Below are 18372 nucleotides of genomic sequence, written 5' to 3' on the forward strand. Positions count from 1 at the left end.
CTTGGTTGCATATGAGAAACTTGTAAAAGATATGAATGTCCTGTCCCCATTTTCAGAGAGTCTGATTTAACTGGTCTGTGATGGAGCCCAGGCACCATTTAGGAGGTGAATTCTAATATACTGCCAGGGTTGAGAATTACTGATGTAGATATATATGGTCATATTTTAAGAGATCATCAGAACTACTTGGATGAAAATACTTAGTCATTAGTATCCCCTTGAAGTAGTAATGTCTTACTGAGTATATAGCTTTAATTACATATCTTACTAAGGTCTGAGTATACAGTTGTAGTTACTGAGGTATATATTTCCTTTTCCAGTTAGAGCTTGCTGCTTCTTCCTGCCATTTTTTAGAAGAGCTAGATTGATTTTTTTTTTTTTAATTTTTATGGCCGCACCTATGATCATATGGAAGTTCCTGGGCCAGGGATTTAAATCCAAGCCACAACTGCAACCTACCCATGGCGCTAAACTGGGGATCGAACCTGTATCTCCACAACGATGCGTGCCAGTGCAGTCGGATTCTGAACCCACTGTGCCACAGCGAGAACTCCAAGCTAGGCTGATTAATCGAGAATAAAATATGACCAACCATTAGATGTATTCAGCTCAATAAAATTGGAGCAGATGCAATTTAAAGTTTTTCCCTTTACGACACATTTTGCTCTTATATTACATGGGAAATTATTTTGATAACATTGAAATTTGTGGATAATGAGTAGGTACTAAATTGGGTTTTAAAAAAGAAAGAAATAAGATTTAATTATCCTAGAAAATGTAATTGGAGGTCTCAAATCATCACAGAATAAAAAATTGTGATTGGGAAGTTAATCTGAAATCCTAACTTGCTCTAAGTAACTATCTTGCAATTTTTAGGCTGTCACCCTTGACCCCAATTTTCTGGATGCTTATATCAATTTAGGAAATGTCTTGAAAGAGGCACGGATTTTTGACAGGTGAGAGAATGTTCTATTTGGAGTCTTTATTGTATCAACACTTTGAGAGTTTGGCCTGAAATTATGACAGTAGTTCACTGAAATACTTTCTTTTTCTACTATGTTTCTTTTCCCTGATTGGGTGTTCTGTGTTACCTTTTATTATAGTTTTATTGTTGCACAACTTTTCATTGTTGGCTTTTCACAAAGGCACTGTCCTTCTCACTAGGAGTTTAGTTGTGATATCCTTTATTGTAGAACTGTTGAAATGGTTATCTTTTAGACTAAATTATTTCTTTGATCTGGTTCAGAAAGCTAAGTAAATCCTGACTTTTAACTTTTTGTTATTGTCAAAGGAAAGTCTATTTCTTATGTGGATATAGAAAATTTTTTCAGTGTAAAGATACATTTTATAAAGGTGCAATTTTGATTTGAGATTAAATATAGTATGGCATGAATTAACTGTAACTAGTTGAAACTAATTGATATACTTTGATAGAGTATAGCATGAAATAATTGGAACAAAACATCCATTGAAAGTTAGTTGCATTGTGTGTGTGTGTGTGTTTTTATTTACAGAGCTGTGGCAGCTTACCTTCGTGCACTAAGTTTGAGCCCAAATCATGCAGTGGTACACGGCAACCTGGCTTGTGTATACTATGAGCAAGGCCTGATAGATCTGGCAATAGACACCTACAGGCGAGCTATTGAACTGCAACCACATTTCCCTGATGCTTACTGCAACCTAGCCAACGCTCTCAAAGAGAAGGGCAGTGTAAGGACTTTTTTCGGTCTATTTCTTTGTTACCTGGTAGGATTAAAAAAAAGTCATTTTTGGACATATTGTCATTAAATATCGAGGTGGTAAATTCTTTTACCTTGGAGTTTTGGTTGAGAGGAAGAATAGCAAAAATACCCATTTTCTGGAGTATTACCAGCCATTTGGCTTAACTAAGCACTTGTTAGAATAACATCAGGGAGTTCCAGTTGTGGGGCAGCGGAAGTGAATCTGACTAGTATCCATGAGGACTCAGGTTCTATCCCTGGCCTCTCTCAGTAGGTGGGGGATCTGGTGTGTACCTCCTATTCGACCCCTGGTCTGGGAACTTCCATGTGCCATGCATGCAGCCCTAAAAAAAAAGAATAACATCAGCAGTACCTCTGTGATTCCTCTGTATAGGTTTTGAATAGTTTGTTTTGTTTTTTAGGTTGCCGAGGCAGAAGATTGTTATAATACAGCTCTTCGACTGTGTCCCACCCATGCAGACTCTCTGAATAACCTAGCCAACATCAAACGAGAACAGGGGAACATTGAAGAGGCAGTTCGCTTGTATCGTAAAGCATTAGAGGTATGTTGAGGGTGGTGTAGCTGGGTATTTTGTCTGTGTGATAGTAGAGGGAAAGCAGTTAAGTTTGCCGTGTCATCCACCTTTTTTGTAAAAATAGATAGTGGCTGAATCATTTGTTGAACGAGTAATTGAGTACCTAAGACATGCGTGAGGTCCTGTGTAACATTCAAGAAAATCCTTAACATTGAGTTTGTTATTTTTATGAGTAGATAAGATCTGCATAAAAAATTTAAGCAGTAGGCTATAGTTCAGGAGGAATCTCCAGTAAGTATATAATTTCAGTGCCTGATGGCTGTAATGTTGGTTGGTAGTTGTGGTAGGAGTTTTGAAGAGAGAGATGCTGGGCTTACCAGCATAAACTAAGATGAGGAGAGGGCTACCTCATTAAGTTTTGAAACTTGGAGAGGTATAAAATAAAGGGAATTTGAACTATTTGGCTTTGAAGAATGAGTAGACTTAGAGAAGGTAGAGAAGTATAGCGATATAAAGGTACTTGAGCAAAGTTCTTATTGTAAGTTATTACTGCTGTTTTGGCAATTTTTTTTAAAGCCTTAGTTATCATCTTGACTCTTTATAGGTCTTCCCAGAGTTTGCTGCTGCCCATTCAAATTTAGCAAGTGTATTGCAGCAGCAGGGAAAACTTCAGGAAGCTTTGATGCATTATAAGGAGGCTATTCGGTAAGTGACTCACAGCCTTATTTTTTTGGCATTTGGCGCATTTGGTATGTGGGGCTTTTAATACCAGCAGGCTAAATTAACATTACAGGGGTTAAAGGTTTTTGTACTAGGTAAATAAAATCTTTGTCCTCTCCTTTAGAATCAGTCCTACCTTTGCTGATGCTTACTCTAATATGGGAAACACTCTAAAGGAGATGCAGGATGTTCAGGGAGCCTTGCAGTGTTATACTCGTGCCATTCAGATTAACCCTGCGTTTGCAGATGCCCACAGCAATCTGGCTTCCATTCACAAGGTGCTGTTACTTATATATAGTTCTTCATAATATGTGCGTCTTAGCACTTAATGTTTAATTTTAGGGAAAATTTTAACCATCTCACTTTATTTATTTCCAGGATTCAGGGAATATTCCAGAAGCAATTGCTTCTTATCGCACTGCTCTGAAGCTTAAACCTGATTTTCCTGATGCTTATTGCAATTTGGCTCATTGCCTACAGGTAAAGAATAATGGGCCAGTAATTGGCTTTTAGGGTTTAATTGTTATGTACCATATTAATCCAAGCCTGGCTGGAGACAGTGTATCTTTAATAGGTTATCTGACTTTACTTTAGGTGAAAGAACAGAAAATGTTAAGTCCTGGAATAAGGTTTTCTGGCTAATAACTTCTTTTGTCTCCTTTAGATTGTCTGTGATTGGACAGACTATGATGAGCGAATGAAGAAGTTGGTCAGCATTGTGGCTGACCAGTTAGAGAAGAATAGGTTGCCTTCTGTGCATCCTCATCATAGTATGCTATATCCTCTTTCTCATGGCTTCAGGAAGGCTATTGCTGAGCGGCATGGGAACCTCTGCTTGGATAAGGTGCGATTTTGTTTGTTTGTTTGTTTGTTTTAATCTTTTTGTTGTAAAACACAGAGAAAACTACTTGAATCAAGTGTATGGCTTAATGAGTTATAAGGTGAACACCACCCAAGTTGAGAAATAAAACTATGTGAGCCAGCCCAGAAGCCCCTCTCATTGTGTGCTGTCCTGATCATAACCCTTTTATAACCCTTTTTGCTCTATAAGATAGAATCCTTAGCTGAAATACTAAAAGTAAGCTGATGGTATTTTCCTTTAATTTTAAAATCATAATTTTTAATAAAGTGGAATTTATACTCATCTTTGAGAATTAGAGGACTGCTTGATCAAAGGTGGGAATTTGCTCAGCAGAATAGAGTGGAGTGCTTGGTGTAATTTTTTTTTTTTGTCTTTTTGCCATTTCTTAGGCTGCTCCCGCAGCATATGGAGGTTCCCAGGCTAGGGGTCCAATTGTAGCTGTAGCCACCGGCCTACGCCACAGCCACAGCAATGTGGGGATCCGAGCCGCGTCTGCAACCTACACCACAGCTCATGGCAACACCGGATCCCTAACCCACTGAGCAAGGCCAGGGATCACACCCGCAACCTCATGGTTCCTAGTCGGATTTGTTTTTTTTTTGTTGTTGTTGTTGTTGCTATTTCTTGGGCCACTCCCGCGGCATATGGAGGTTCCCAGGCTAGGGGTCGAATCGCAGCTGTAGCCACCAGCCTACGCCAGAGCCACAGCAACGCGGGATCCGAGCCGCGTCTGCGACCTACACCACAGCTCACGGCAACGCCGGATCGTTAACCCACTGAGCAAGGGCAGGGACCGAACCCGAAACCTCATGGTTCCTAGTCGGATTCGTTAACCACTGCGCCACGATGGGAACTCCCCTAGTCGGATTTGGTAACCACTGAGCCACGACGGGAACTCCTTGGTGTAATTTAAAAAAAAAAAAAAAAGTTTCCCTACAGAATTTTCTAGAATTCAGGGTTTTAGAAATGCTTTGTCCACACTGCCTTCCTTCCTCCTACAAGTTTTAGATTTGCTTGGGCTGTTTCATAGGCCTCAGAAACAGGTCAGAGTATAAAGCATGTTATATAAATTGTTAAGGCTGTATTGAACTGGCTATATGAATTAAGTATTCACGTATTCTGGGCAAACCATTCACAGTAGGTGTGAGGTTCAGGTTTGGTGTTATATTTTTAGTTGGTTTTCCCTTGAATATTTACATGTTTACTGATTTGACTCAACTTTACTGACAAGCATTGAATTCTATTGGTAGATTAATGTCCTTCATAAACCACCATATGAACATCCAAAAGACTTGAAGCTCAGTGATGGTCGACTACGTGTAGGATACGTGAGTTCTGACTTTGGGAATCATCCTACTTCTCACCTTATGCAGTCTATTCCAGGCATGCACAATCCTGATAAATTTGAGGTAAGACTAGTGTTCCCCCAGAGTCACTATTTATTTATAAAACCAAACAAACCCTCAGTGGTGGCTTTATTGGCACCGTTAAGTGTTGCGCTCAAAACCTTTTGGAAAGGTTTGCGTCAAGGTTATTAAATATCGTATGTGTCGCCTTTCAGGTATTCTGTTATGCCCTGAGCCCAGATGATGGCACAAACTTCCGAGTGAAGGTGATGGCAGAAGCCAATCATTTCATTGATCTTTCTCAGGTAGGTGAAACCCTTACACTTCCAACTTTTTATTTTGAACAAATAATGAATGAAACTGTAGGTGTATTATAGCTTGTATTTTTCATGACATGTATTAAATATTAGCTACTCCATACATATGGGCAATTGCTTTGATCTTATTTCCTTGATTGTTTACATTTATTACATTAAATTTATAATCAGCATGGATTTTGCTGAGAGGTTGCAAATGAAATAGAAATGTGGTGTATTTGTGCTTGGTGTATTTCTGGGGATTGGGCTAGCACTAGTAACAGTAAATGCCTAACATTAACTAAATAAATTGAGCAAAATGGTGGCTTGGAAGAACAGCAGATAGCTCATTTAAAGGGCCTTTTACCTTTGGTTATCTTTATTTCTATACTTGCTCCATTGCTGTTTCTTCTAGGAGCAAAAGTTTTATGATAAATTAAGATTGAAACTTGTTTGCTGAAGTTGTGGACTAATTTGCTGAAGGTGTGGACTAGAGTTTTCTCTTTCCCTTTTTTTTAGGGCTGCACTTGCAGCACATGGAAGTTCCCAGGCCAGGGGCTGATTTGGAGCTGCAGCTGCTGGCCTATGCCACAGCAACAGCAATGTGGGGTCTGAACTGTGCCTGTGGCCTACAGACCTACACCACAGCTGGCGGCAAGGCTGGATACTTAATCCACTGAGTGAGGCCAGGGATCGAACCTGCATCCTCGTGGATACTAGTCGGGTTCGTAATTTACTGAGCCACAATGGGAACTCCCTAAAGTTTTTTCGTATAGACTCTGTTGGCCCCTTTGGTGACTAATATAGGCATGCATTGTATAACTAGTAATTTATATATGAATCATTGAAGTCCTAGCAGAAGGGTTGTGAGACTCTTGTCATTTCATAAATAATTTGTACCAACGTCTTTTATGTTATAGCTGTTGCTTTAGAAGTATGCCTGACCATTTTTGTTGTAGGGTTGGACTCTTTGTGACCACGAGGCATACTGCCCTCTGCCTTCGAGGCCTTCAGGGACTCACTGCTTATTGACTGAAGGCTAAACTCTTAAAAAAAGAAAAATTAATTTTTTTTCCCTTTTTAGGGCTGCACATATGGCATATGGAAATTCCCAGGCTAGGGGTTGAATCAGAGCTGCAGCTGGTGACCTATACCACAGCAGCACAGGATCCGAGCTGCATCTGCAACCTACACACAGCTCATGGCAGTGCTGAATCCTCTACTCACTGAGTGAAGCCAGGGATCAAACCCGCATTCTCATGGCTACTAGTCGGGTTTGTTACCACTGAGCCACAATGGGAACTCAAAAATGATTAATTTTTAATATATATATATATATATAGAAATATAGTTGATATACAATATTATATCAGTTTCAGGTATACAACATAGTTAATTGACATTTATACACATTATGAAGTTGCCGTGATAAGTCTAGTAACCATCTGTCATCCCATACAAAGTTATTACAGTATCGTTGACCATATTCCTTATGTTATATCCCTGCGGCTTGCTTATTTTTATAACTGGAGGTTTGTACTTCTTAATCCTGTTTACCTATTTTGTCCCCTCACTCCTTCTCCCCTCTGGCAACCACCCATTTGTTCTCTGTATCTAGTCTGTTTTTGTTTTGTTTTGTTTATTTGTTGTTTTTTAGCTCTATCTGTAAGTGATATCATATGGTACTTGTCTTTCTCTGATTTATTTCACTTAGCATAATACCCTGTAGATCCATTCATGTTGCAAATGGCAAGATTTCTTTTTTTTTTTTAAACAGCTGAGGAATATTCCATTTTGTGTGTGTGTATCTCACATCTTTATCCATTTATTCATCACTGGACACTTAGGTCACTTCCATATCTTGGCAATTGTAAATAATGCTGCAGTGAACATTGGTGTGCATATATGAAGTCTAAACTCTTCAGCATGGCCTTCACAACCTTTCAAGGTTTGACTACAAACTTGTTTACCAATGTTTTTCACCCACCATTCGCCCTCAGGTTTACCCTGTACCAAATAGAAGTGATCCACTCACCATTTTTTAATTTGTTTTTTATTTATTTTTATTTTTATTTTTAGGGCTGCACCCATGGCCTATGGAGTCCCAGGCTAGGGGTCGAATCAGAGCTGTAGCTGCCAGTCCACACCACAGCCACAGCAATGCTGGATCCAAGCTGCGTTTATAACCTACACTACAGCTCATGGCAATGCTGGATCATTAATCCACTGAGGAAGGCCAGGGATTGTACCTGTGTCCTCATGGTTACCAGTCAGATTCGTTTCCACTGAGCCACGATGGGAACTCTACTCACCATTATTATTTTTTTTTTATCGTTTGTCTTTTCAGGGCCGCACCCGCGGCATATGGAGGTTTCCAGGCTAGGGGTCGAATTGGAGCTACAGCTGCCGGCCTACGCCACAGTCACAGCAATGCTACCATTTTTTAAAGCTACCATGTGCTTTACTTTCGTTCTTCATTCATACAGTTCTCTGCTAAGGTTGTATTCTCTCCAGCTCCCTCAAATTCCTATCTTTGAAGAGCCATTTCAGATACCAACCCCCCTACAAAGGCTAGTTAATTGTTCATACATTCATTCTAGAAGTAAGCTCTCCTTCCGCTGTATTGTTTTTGTAATGCTTTGGGCCCATTTTAATGGCACTTAATCATATTTTACCCTGCATTAATGTAATTCGTGTTCTTTCCACTTTTGCATCTGGGAATTTGAATTCTGTTTAATGTCATTAAGACCAGTTGAATTAGTCTGGGATTTATACATAGTGAGTTCTTATTTTTTTATTCCATAGATTCCATGTAACGGAAAAGCAGCCGATCGCATCCATCAAGATGGTATACACATCCTTGTAAATATGAATGGTTATACCAAGGGTGCTCGCAATGAACTCTTTGCTCTCAGGCCAGCTCCTATTCAGGTAAAGGAAATAATAATAATCACTCCCATTGTTTATTGGGCTAAGAAGACAGTGATGTGCTGCCCCCAACACCCCTGGTTACCTGGCATTTGAAACAATAGAGCAGTGATGTGCTGCCCCCTACACCCCTGGTTACCTGGCATTTGAAACAATAGAGCTTGACTTAATAAAAAAAGTATAGTTCTTGAAAATGCACAGGTACAAAGAATTTTGAGTGTAGAACACAGTGCCCATAGGTACATGTATATGGAAACATGCAGTTTGTAGTTGGGTAAAAAACAGTTGTTCTTTCTTTTAAATTGGAAAAATGTTTTAGTGCTAGAAGGTTAATCTAAAATATTGCTTGATTGCTCTTGGCTAAAGAAGTCCACCCTCTTTGTTTTGTTTGTTTACTTATTTAATTTTAGACTCTCTCTCTCTTTTTTTTTTGTCTTTTTGCTATTTCTTTGGGCCGTTCCTGTGGCACATGGAGGTTCCCAGGCCAGGGGTCTAATTGGAGCTGTAGCCACTGGCCTACGCCAGAGCCACAGCAATGCGGGATCCGAGCCGAGTCTGCAACTTACACCACAGCTCACGGCAACACCGGATCATTAACCCACTGAGCAAGGGCAGGGACTGAACCCGCAACCTCATGATTCCTAGTCGGATTTGTTAACCACTGCGCCACGACGGGAACTCCCTAATTTTAGACTCTTTTGATGAAGGTCTGATTTCTTTTTTCTTCTAGGCAATGTGGCTGGGGTACCCTGGGACTAGTGGCGCGCTTTTCATGGATTATATCATCACTGATCAGGAAACTTCACCTGCTGAAGTTGCTGAGCAGTATTCTGAGAAACTGGCTTATATGCCCCATACTTTCTTTATTGGTGATCATGCCAATATGTTCCCTCACCTGAAGGTAGGTAGAAAAACAGTGCTGTGGGGGAATTGCAAAGAACTGTAGTCACTTATTTCCTTGCTACTGTTCCTATCCATCCTAAAAGACGTGTCTGAAACTTTTTTTCAATTAGAAAAAAGCAGTCATCGATTTTAAGTCCAATGGGCACATTTATGACAATCGGATTGTGCTGAATGGCATCGACCTCAAAGCATTTCTTGATAGTCTCCCAGATGTGAAAATTGTCAAGGTCAGAACCTGGTCAATATTGTCATTGAAATAAAGTTACCTACATTTGGGATCTTTTCCCTAATGATGTATTTTGTGTAATTATTTTAAGATGAAATGTCCTGATGGAGGAGACAATGCGGACAGCAGTAATACAGCTCTTAATATGCCTGTCATTCCTATGAATACTATTGCAGAAGCAGTTATTGAAATGATTAACAGAGGACAAATTCAAATAACAATTAATGGATTCAGTATTAGCAATGGACTGGCAACTACCCAGGTGAGAAGAGAATAATAGAGCATGTTGTGTACCACCAAATATGCATTTATTTCTAAATTTCATAATGCTAAGAGGTGAGCATCACTACTCCTGTTTTATAGATTAGGAAATGAATTCAGTAGAAATTGACATCTTCTAGGTTTGTTTTATTTTTATTTATTTATTTTTTGTCTTTTTAGGGCTGTACCCGTGGCACATGGAGGTTCCCGGGCTAGAGGTCGAATTGGAGCTGAAGCCGCTGGCCTACGCCACAGCAATGCAGGATCCGAGCTGCATCTGAGACCTACACCACAGCTCTCGGCAACGCTGGATATTTAACCCACTGAGCAAGGCCAGGGATTGAACCTGCATCCTCATGGATGCTAGTTGGGTTCAGTAACTGCTGAGCCACGACGGGAACTCCAGTTTGTTTGATTTTTAAAATGTCTCTTGAATTCAGCCAGCAGGTTACTTAATAAGAGTTTTCTGTGTTAATATCTTGTTATTCCCTGCCTATGGTTTTACTCTTATCAATGGTGAATTGTCTGTAGGCATCATACAGTTTCTTGCTCCTGTAACTCATCCTTTCCTCAGTTAAAACTTACTCATCTTTAAGACACTGAGTTCAGACAGCTCCTCTAGGAGTCTGTTTTTCTCCGTATTCCTCAGCTCTCCTTCCCTGCCCCATTGATACCTATTTTCTCTGCTTCTGTAATATTTGGGTTATATCTTTACATCCAGCTCAACATGTTTTAATTCTCTGAGTTTGAATTGAATTACTGAATTGAATGACTTTAGGGCCTGTGTTTTAGCCACAGTAATGTGGTATGTGCTCAGTAAATATATATTGTATACTTGAATAAGTGAATATGTAAGCTCTGTCAAGAGAAAATAAGGCCAGGATCTCTGACTTCTTAGAATGAACGCTTTTAGTGGCATAACAGTTTATATAAAGGATGCTTGATGTGAATTCAGGTAAAGGAATTAGTCACCCATAATGTGTATTGGGCTAAAAAAGACAGTTATATGTTTTTTTACTCCTTCGATTAACTGGCCTTTGAAACAATAGGGTAGGCATGCTTGACTTAAGGGGAAAAGATACAATTCTTGAAGTGTATGTGTACAGGGACAAAGCATTTTGAGTGTAGAACACAATACCTATATGTATGAAATGTCCATCACACTTGGAATAGTTACATAATAGTGTAAGGCAGTAACCAGATGTATGGGAATTGTGAGATAAAACTGTAATTGTGTACATAGAAATAGTGATGATCAGTGTGAGGAGAGGCAGTCTTAGTAGAGATTGTTCAGAAGGGTAATTTAAATTAATCCTTGAAAAGTGGGTGTGATTTAGAAAAAGACATTTCATTCACAGAGAAAAGAGTGAGCAAAAGCTTGCTGTTGGATTAATTGAGATTTGAAGAGAACTCTGGCTAGGGTAAGACTTTACATAGTACAGTCTTCTCCAAATTAAGATAACACTGTAGCTTTTTTCCTTTAAGGTATCATGAATATATTCTCATTATAGTTCAGAGACATGACTTTTTTTTTTTTTAAAATAGGAAGAGGCTTTTTATTTTATTTTATTTTATTTTTGTCTTTTTGTCTTTTTTTGTTGTTGTTGTTGTTGCTATTTCTTGGGCCACTCCCGCGGCATATGGAGGTTCCCAGGCTAGGGGTCTAATCGGAGCCGTAGTCGCCGGCCTACGCCAGAGCCACAGCAACACGGGATCCGAGCCGCGTCTGCAACCTACACCACAGCTCACGGCAACGCCGGATCGTCAACCCACTGAGCAAGGGCAGGGACCGAACCCGCAACCTCATGGTTCCTAGTCGGATTCGTTAACCACTGCGCCACGACGGGAACTCCAGAGACATGACTTTTAATGGTTATACCACTCCTACTGTATAGCATAGGGAATGATAATTCAATATTTTATAGTAAACCATAATGGAAAAGAATATAAAAAATATATATGTATAGCTGACTCACTTTGCTTTATAGAAGAAACGAACACACTGTAAATCAACTGTATTTCAATTTTTTTGTTTGTTTTTTGTCTTTTTATGGCTGCACTTGCAGCATATGGAGGTTCCCAGGCTAGGGGTCCAATAGGAGCTGTAGCCTGCAGGCCTACACCAGAGCCACAGCAGTGCGGGATCTGAGCTGCGTCTGCAACCTATATCACAGCTCATGGCAATGCCAGATCCTTAACCTACTGAGAAAGGCCAAGGATCGAACCCTCATCCTCATGGATGCCAGTTGGGTTCGTTAACTGCCGAGCCATGATGGGAACTCCTATAGTTCAATTTAAAAAAATGGTTATACCACTTTGCATCATAGGGATTCTTTATTGATTGAAAACTATCGGACTATGTTGACTTTAAATATAATCATCATTTTCTTTTTCTTGTTCTAGATCAACAATAAGGCTGCCACTGGAGAGGAGGTTCCCCGTACTATTATTGTCACCACACGTTCTCAGTATGGGTTACCAGAAGATGCTATTGTGTACTGTAACTTTAATCAGTTATATAAAATTGACCCTTCTACTTTGCAGATGTGGGCAAATGTGAGTATATGTGGATTCATTATTGTCTAGAGACTCTAAAAGATTCTGTATATAGGCCATCTTGCTGAGGCTGCCCCGCCCACCCCGCCCCACATCTCCATTCAGGAGCTGTTGTGCTCATTATTGTGCTCATGTCTAATCTTCAAGGGTTGTAGATTTTCAGTGATTTTTGATTTCTCCTAGTGGCTAAATGTCACATTATGAACTTTTAGAATTTATGTGTCGAAAAGCAGGGATCAGCAGGCTTTTTCTTAAAAGGCCAGATGGCATAAATACTTTTGGTTTTGCCATCTATACTCTGTCACATCTGTTCACTTCTGCCATTGTACCAGGAAAACACCATATTCATTATGTGAATGAATGAGTGTAGGTGTCTTCCAAGAAATTTTTATCTATGAAGACAGGCAATGTGCCAGATTTGGCTCACAGGCTGTAGTTTGCCAACCCATGGTCTAATCTGATAGCAGAGCTGTTAGGTACATCCGACCCATGTTTAACATCATTCTTCCAATATTGTAGAGTTATAACCAGGAAGGAACTGGTTTATGCCATTACCTTTCAGTTAGTTCATCAGACCAGTTTGTATAAGCAGGACATCTGAAGGTTCTAAACTTTGCTATCTGTATCTGGCTCTTATTCCATAGAGCTTTTTAAAATGGAGATAATTCTTGGTTTTTTTTCCTGATTACTATCTAGTTTTTTATCTGTTTTGTATTTTTAAAGGAGAGAGGAGAGTTGAGAAGCAGCAGCAGAGGAGTACAGATTTATTGTCTCTTAATCTTCACCTCCTCATTAAAAAAAAACCATAAAACCATAAAAAAGCATGTTCATAAGTTCGTGATAAATTTATTTGGCAGCAGAACTGCCTGAACTGAAGTTAGGTTATTTATGGTTCTTTATTTATTCCATTTAGTATGAATATTCCTACATCTTGATGCAAAAATAATATGTTTGTTTACAGGGAGCTCTTGCTGAGAGTGTTATGTAATTTATATTCACTGTACTAGTTTGTTTTTAAAATCTAAAATATTCTAAATTTCTCTCTTTTTTTTTGGCTTTTTTTTAGGGCCACACCTGTGGCATATGGAGGTTCCCAGGCTAGGGGTCTAATTGGCACTACAGCTGCCAGCCTACATCACAGCCACAGCAACACCAGATCTGAGCCGCTTCTGTGGCAACACCGGATCCTTAACCCATTGAGCGAGGGCCAGGTATCGAACCCGCAACCTCATGGTTCTCAGTTGGATACGTTTCTGCTGGGCCACGACGGGAACTCCCAAAATATTCTAAATTCTGAAGTCCATGTTCTGAAGTCCATTGTTCCCGTGGCTTTGAGAGAAGGGATGGTGAACTTTTATGATACATTGAGTAGATGTAGATCTAAATTAGGGGTTGGCAAACTACGGCCTCTGGGCCAAATCTAGTCCACTGCCTGTTTTTGTAAATAAAATTTTATTGATACACAGCCTCACCTACTTATTTAAATATTGCCTATGGCTGCTTTCCAGTGACAAGGGCAGAATTGAATAGTTATGAAAGGGTCCATGTTGGCACCAGAGCCAAAAATAATTTGCTTTCTGATCCTTTACAGAAAAAGTCTGTTGACCCCTGACCTAGATTAAGCAAATAAAGTTTGGCAGGTGTGAGCTAACTTATTTGTTGTGCCATGGTGGGGGATTTACAATTTGAAATGGAAAATTCCTATCTCATGGACCAAAACCACTGCTAGTATCAATTCCCATAGGCCATAGCTGCTTCAGATTTTGCCAGTTAGCAAATTGTTTTGTGTCTGCTTGCATCAGTCTCTCCTTTCTTTGAACTATCTTTGGGGACAGCTAAGCAGAACAGGAACGTATAATTCAGTTGATCTAATTCATCTGTGTGAAGGAAAGACTTAAGTTCACAGTAGGCTGCTATCTGGATGAAAAGAATAGAGTATGGTAGAATTATTAGAAATTAAAGAGAACCTTTCTTGAGAAGGGCAGAAATGATATTCATACCTGTTCTTGTTTTCCCTGTTTTAGATTCTGAAGCGTGTTCCCAATAGTGTACTATGGCTATTGCGTTTTCCAGCAGTAGGAGAACCTAATATTCAACAGTACGCACAAAATATGGGCCTTCCCCAGAACCGCATCATTTTTTCACCCGTTGCTCCTAAAGAGGAACATGTCCGGAGAGGCCAGCTAGCTGATGTCTGCCTGGACACTCCACTCTGTAATGGGCACACCACAGGGATGGATGTCCTCTGGGCAGGGACACCTATGGTGACTATGCCAGGTGAGTTGCTGATAAATCATTGGAATCTTGCTTGTTCTTTTTAAAATCTCCTTGGGGGTCGGCACTTCCAGGTGAAATCATGTATGCTAGAAGCAACATGTAGGGTAAGATGATAGAAAACAAGACTTGTTTAAGTTTGAGCACTCCTCATCTACATTGTGTGGATATTTAACATAAATAATGTTAAACTGTGCTATTTGCATTCTCAGATGTGGAATTACTATCTTTCTTATTGCAGGAGAGACTCTTGCTTCTCGAGTTGCGGCTTCCCAGCTCACTTGTTTAGGTTGTCTTGAGCTTATTGCTAAAAATAGACAAGAATATGAAGACATAGCTGTGAAACTGGGAACTGATCTAGAATAGTAAGTAAACTTTTCCATGAACAAATTATGTGTCGAAGTGAAAGAAATAAGGTAAATTTAGGGAGAATTATATAAAATGAAATCATAAATTAAGAGTAACGCAAAATAAGTGAATTAGTTTTATGCTCTCTGGATGGGAGAAGAGCTTTTGAAACTTTTTTTTTTTTTGCTTTTTAGGGCCGCACCCACGGCATATGGAGGTTCCCAGGCTGGGGGTCTAATCAGAGCTACAGCTGCCGGCCTATGCCACAGCCACAGCAATGCCAGATCCAAGCCGCATCTGCGACCTACACCACAGCTCACGGCAATGCCAGATCCTTAACCCACTGAGTGAGGCCAGGGATCAAAACCGCAACCTCATGGTTCCCAGTCGGATTCGTTAACCACTGCGCCACAGCGGGAACTCCTAAACTTTCATGATGAAGTGATCAATGGGTTTTACTATATAAAGAGTAAATGGCTGAATAAAAGTAAGTCAGGAAGATTAAAAGGCATGTAAATCAACTATACTTCAATAAAAAAATAGAAAAAACGAGGGAAAAAAAATCTTTTTTTCTTATGTCAAATGTTAGTAGCCTGGCTATGTAAAGACTGAAGAATATTTACATTTTAAATCCCTTAGTAGGAAAGTAAACAAGGAAATGACAACTGACTGAAGTAGAAATACAAATAATTAACAAGGAAAAGTTTTAACCTCTGTAGTAGAAATTAAAATAACACTGAAGTATAACCATTATTTGGCTGTAAAATAAAAGATTTTTAGTATGATACCAATGATGAGGGAGCATTGAGGTTCTGGCTTTTCCATACATTAGTGAGTAAATTGGTAGAATCTTTTCCTTGAAGTTTTAAGAGCCTTAAAAAAAAAAAAAAAAGCCAGACCCTCGACCCTAGCAATAACATTTGGGCATAACGTAAATGCCCCTAAATGGGTGGGGATTAGAGAAATGATGCTTAGATAAATGATACTTTATCCATACAGTAAAAGTAGTATTTATCTATTAAGTGAGGTTTATACTTTGAATATTATGGGTGATTTTCTTTTTCCTTGCGGGTTTTTTTTTTTTTTTGTCTTTTTAGGGCTGCACCTGTGGCATGTGGAAGTTCCCAGGCTAGGAGTCAAATTGGAGCTATAGCTGTTGGCCTACACCACAGCCACAGCAATGTGGGATCCAAGCCATGTTTGCGACCTACACCACAGCTCACGCTGGATCCTTAACCCACTGAGTGAGGCCAGGGATCAAACCCGAGTCTTCATGGATACTAGTCTGGGTTTGTTACCGCTGAGCCACAATGGGAACTCCTGTTTTTCTTTTTATCTGAGAAGTAGCATATTATGTAGAAGTTGAAAGAAGCACCCTCTTTGAGTAAGACTGCTTGGGTTTGAATACAGGCATTCCCACTTAACAAGCTTTGTGACTTTAGACAAGTTAGTTTCTATGTGCCTTGGTTTTTCCATCTGCAAAATGGAGATAAATGATAGCACTTGCCTTGCAGAGATGTTGTGAGGATTAAAAAACGGTGTTCCATGTGAAGTACTTGTAACAGTTCTTGGTACATAGGAAGCCTTCAACGGATGTATGTTAAGCATTTATTTTCAAAATTTTCTCCATTGAACATCATATACAGCTAAGAAAAACGAGTGAAAAATTTGATCCCAGGCATTAAAAAAATTAAGATACATGTCTATCCTGGAGATAACTAAAAAATAATTTAGTGGGGTTTTTTTCTTTTTTGGAACTTTGTTGATTTTATACAATACTTTCCCCCAACATTTTTTGTTAGGAAAACTTTTCAGTTTTGCAATAAATACTTATATACCTACTGCCTAGATTCCATCACTAATATTTTAGTATACTTTATCACATTTATTCCATTAATTATTTCTGTATCCACTTAGTAATTCATTTCGTTTGAAGACATCAGTATTATTTTCCCTAGATACTTCAGAATGGACATTATTTGCTAGAGTTTAATATTTTTTTCTTTTGAGGCAGAATTTATGTACAGTGTAATATTAATTGAGATTTGAGAAATATCTGTATAACCTAGACAAGATAAAGAACATTACAATCACTATAGAAAGCTCCTTCACTCCCCTTCTCAGTTGGTCTTCACCAACCCTCAGAGACAACCACTGTTGTGAATTTTTTTTTGGCAACTATTTAGTTTTGCCTTTTTAGAACCTTATACAAAGGGAATCATATAGTATATACTCTGAAGGCTTCTTTCACTCAGGATGATGTTTTTGTTTTTGTTTTGTTTTTTCGAGATTCATCCATGTTGTTGGCTCGTATTAGTAGTTCATTCCTTTTTCTTGCTAAGTAGTATTTCATTTTATGGATGCACCATAGTTTAACCATTCTTTTACTGACATATACAGAACTTAAAAAAGAATGTAAAAGTATTTTTATTTGGTAGATAACATTAATATGGTCATGTTTGCATTGAGGCCAACAGCTTAATTGTTTTTAAAAATGTACAGGAATATTCCAGCTTGTGGTTCTAAAGTAGTAATTTTCTCCATGTAAGAAGAGCGTTGTGACAAATGAGATATATATTCAGAGTGGGAATGGAGAGAGAATTTTTTCCCCTTGTTCCCAGAAGAATTGATTGCTGCTTTTCCTGTTTGCGAACAGAATCATAGTCTTGGTGACATTAGGAACACTTTTTAAAAATATCTAAAAATAAACAACTCAGTTCATGTATAAGTGGATAATTATGGCGGTAGACATACTGCATTTTTTTTCCCCTTGAGTGTTTTTCCTATTTCATTAAAATATTCATAAAATGAATACTTTGTCTTATGTTTGTGCCTTAGCTATTCTAAGTGATGCCTCCATGAACATCTTTGCATGACCAGGTGTGTCTGCATCTCTGATGGTTTTTTTTTTTTTTGTCTTTTTGCCATTTCTTGGGCTGCTCCCGCGGCATATGGAGGTTCCCAGGCTAGGGGTCTAATTGGAGCTGTAGCCGCCAGCCTATACCAGAGCCACAGCAACGCAGGATCCAAGCCACGTCTGCGACCTACACCACAGCTCACAGCAACGCCAGATCGTTAACCCACTGAGCAAGGGCAGGGACCGAACCTGCAACCTCATGGTTCCTAGTCGGATTCGTTAACCACTGAGCCATGACAGGAACTCCTGATGGTTTGTTTTGAATAGATTTTAAAGTGTCATTGATAGGTCGTTGGGTTATGGACATTTATGGCTCTTCATAGACACATTGTTGAATTGCTTATTAAAAGGGTGAACAGTTTACATTCTAACGAGAAGTACATAAGAATAGACGTGTCATTGCCAAGTTTTATTTTTTTAAAGGTAGAAATAAGATGAAATAGAGAAAGTGTGGCATCTCTTAGATATACTTCTTTTG

The 18372-nt window shown here is 39.1% G+C and overlaps 1 protein-coding gene across 4 annotated transcripts in view; it reads left to right on the top strand.

Moving 5' to 3' along the window:
• Positions 1–18372, top strand: part of OGT (O-linked N-acetylglucosamine (GlcNAc) transferase) — a 36524-nt gene that overhangs the window by 15642 nt on the left and 2510 nt on the right. For all 4 annotated transcript variants that reach the window (XM_047765912.1, XM_047765914.1, XM_047765911.1 and 1 more), the window contains exons 7-22: positions 877–956; positions 1515–1710; positions 2144–2284; positions 2862–2962; positions 3102–3255; positions 3356–3457; positions 3642–3821; positions 5090–5248; positions 5401–5490; positions 8287–8412; positions 9140–9310; positions 9423–9539; positions 9630–9800; positions 12203–12355; positions 14380–14632; positions 14871–14994. In XM_047765912.1, coding sequence (XP_047621868.1) covers positions 877–956; positions 1515–1710; positions 2144–2284; positions 2862–2962; positions 3102–3255; positions 3356–3457; positions 3642–3821; positions 5090–5248; positions 5401–5490; positions 8287–8412; positions 9140–9310; positions 9423–9539; positions 9630–9800; positions 12203–12355; positions 14380–14632; positions 14871–14994 — 2318 coding nt within the window. The remainder of the gene's footprint in view (positions 1–876; positions 957–1514; positions 1711–2143; positions 2285–2861; positions 2963–3101; positions 3256–3355; positions 3458–3641; positions 3822–5089; positions 5249–5400; positions 5491–8286; positions 8413–9139; positions 9311–9422; positions 9540–9629; positions 9801–12202; positions 12356–14379; positions 14633–14870; positions 14995–18372) is intronic.

The sequence above is a fragment of the Phacochoerus africanus genome, chromosome X (assembly GCF_016906955.1).
Source record: "Phacochoerus africanus isolate WHEZ1 chromosome X, ROS_Pafr_v1, whole genome shotgun sequence".
Lineage (NCBI taxonomy): Eukaryota > Metazoa > Chordata > Mammalia > Artiodactyla > Suidae > Phacochoerus > Phacochoerus africanus.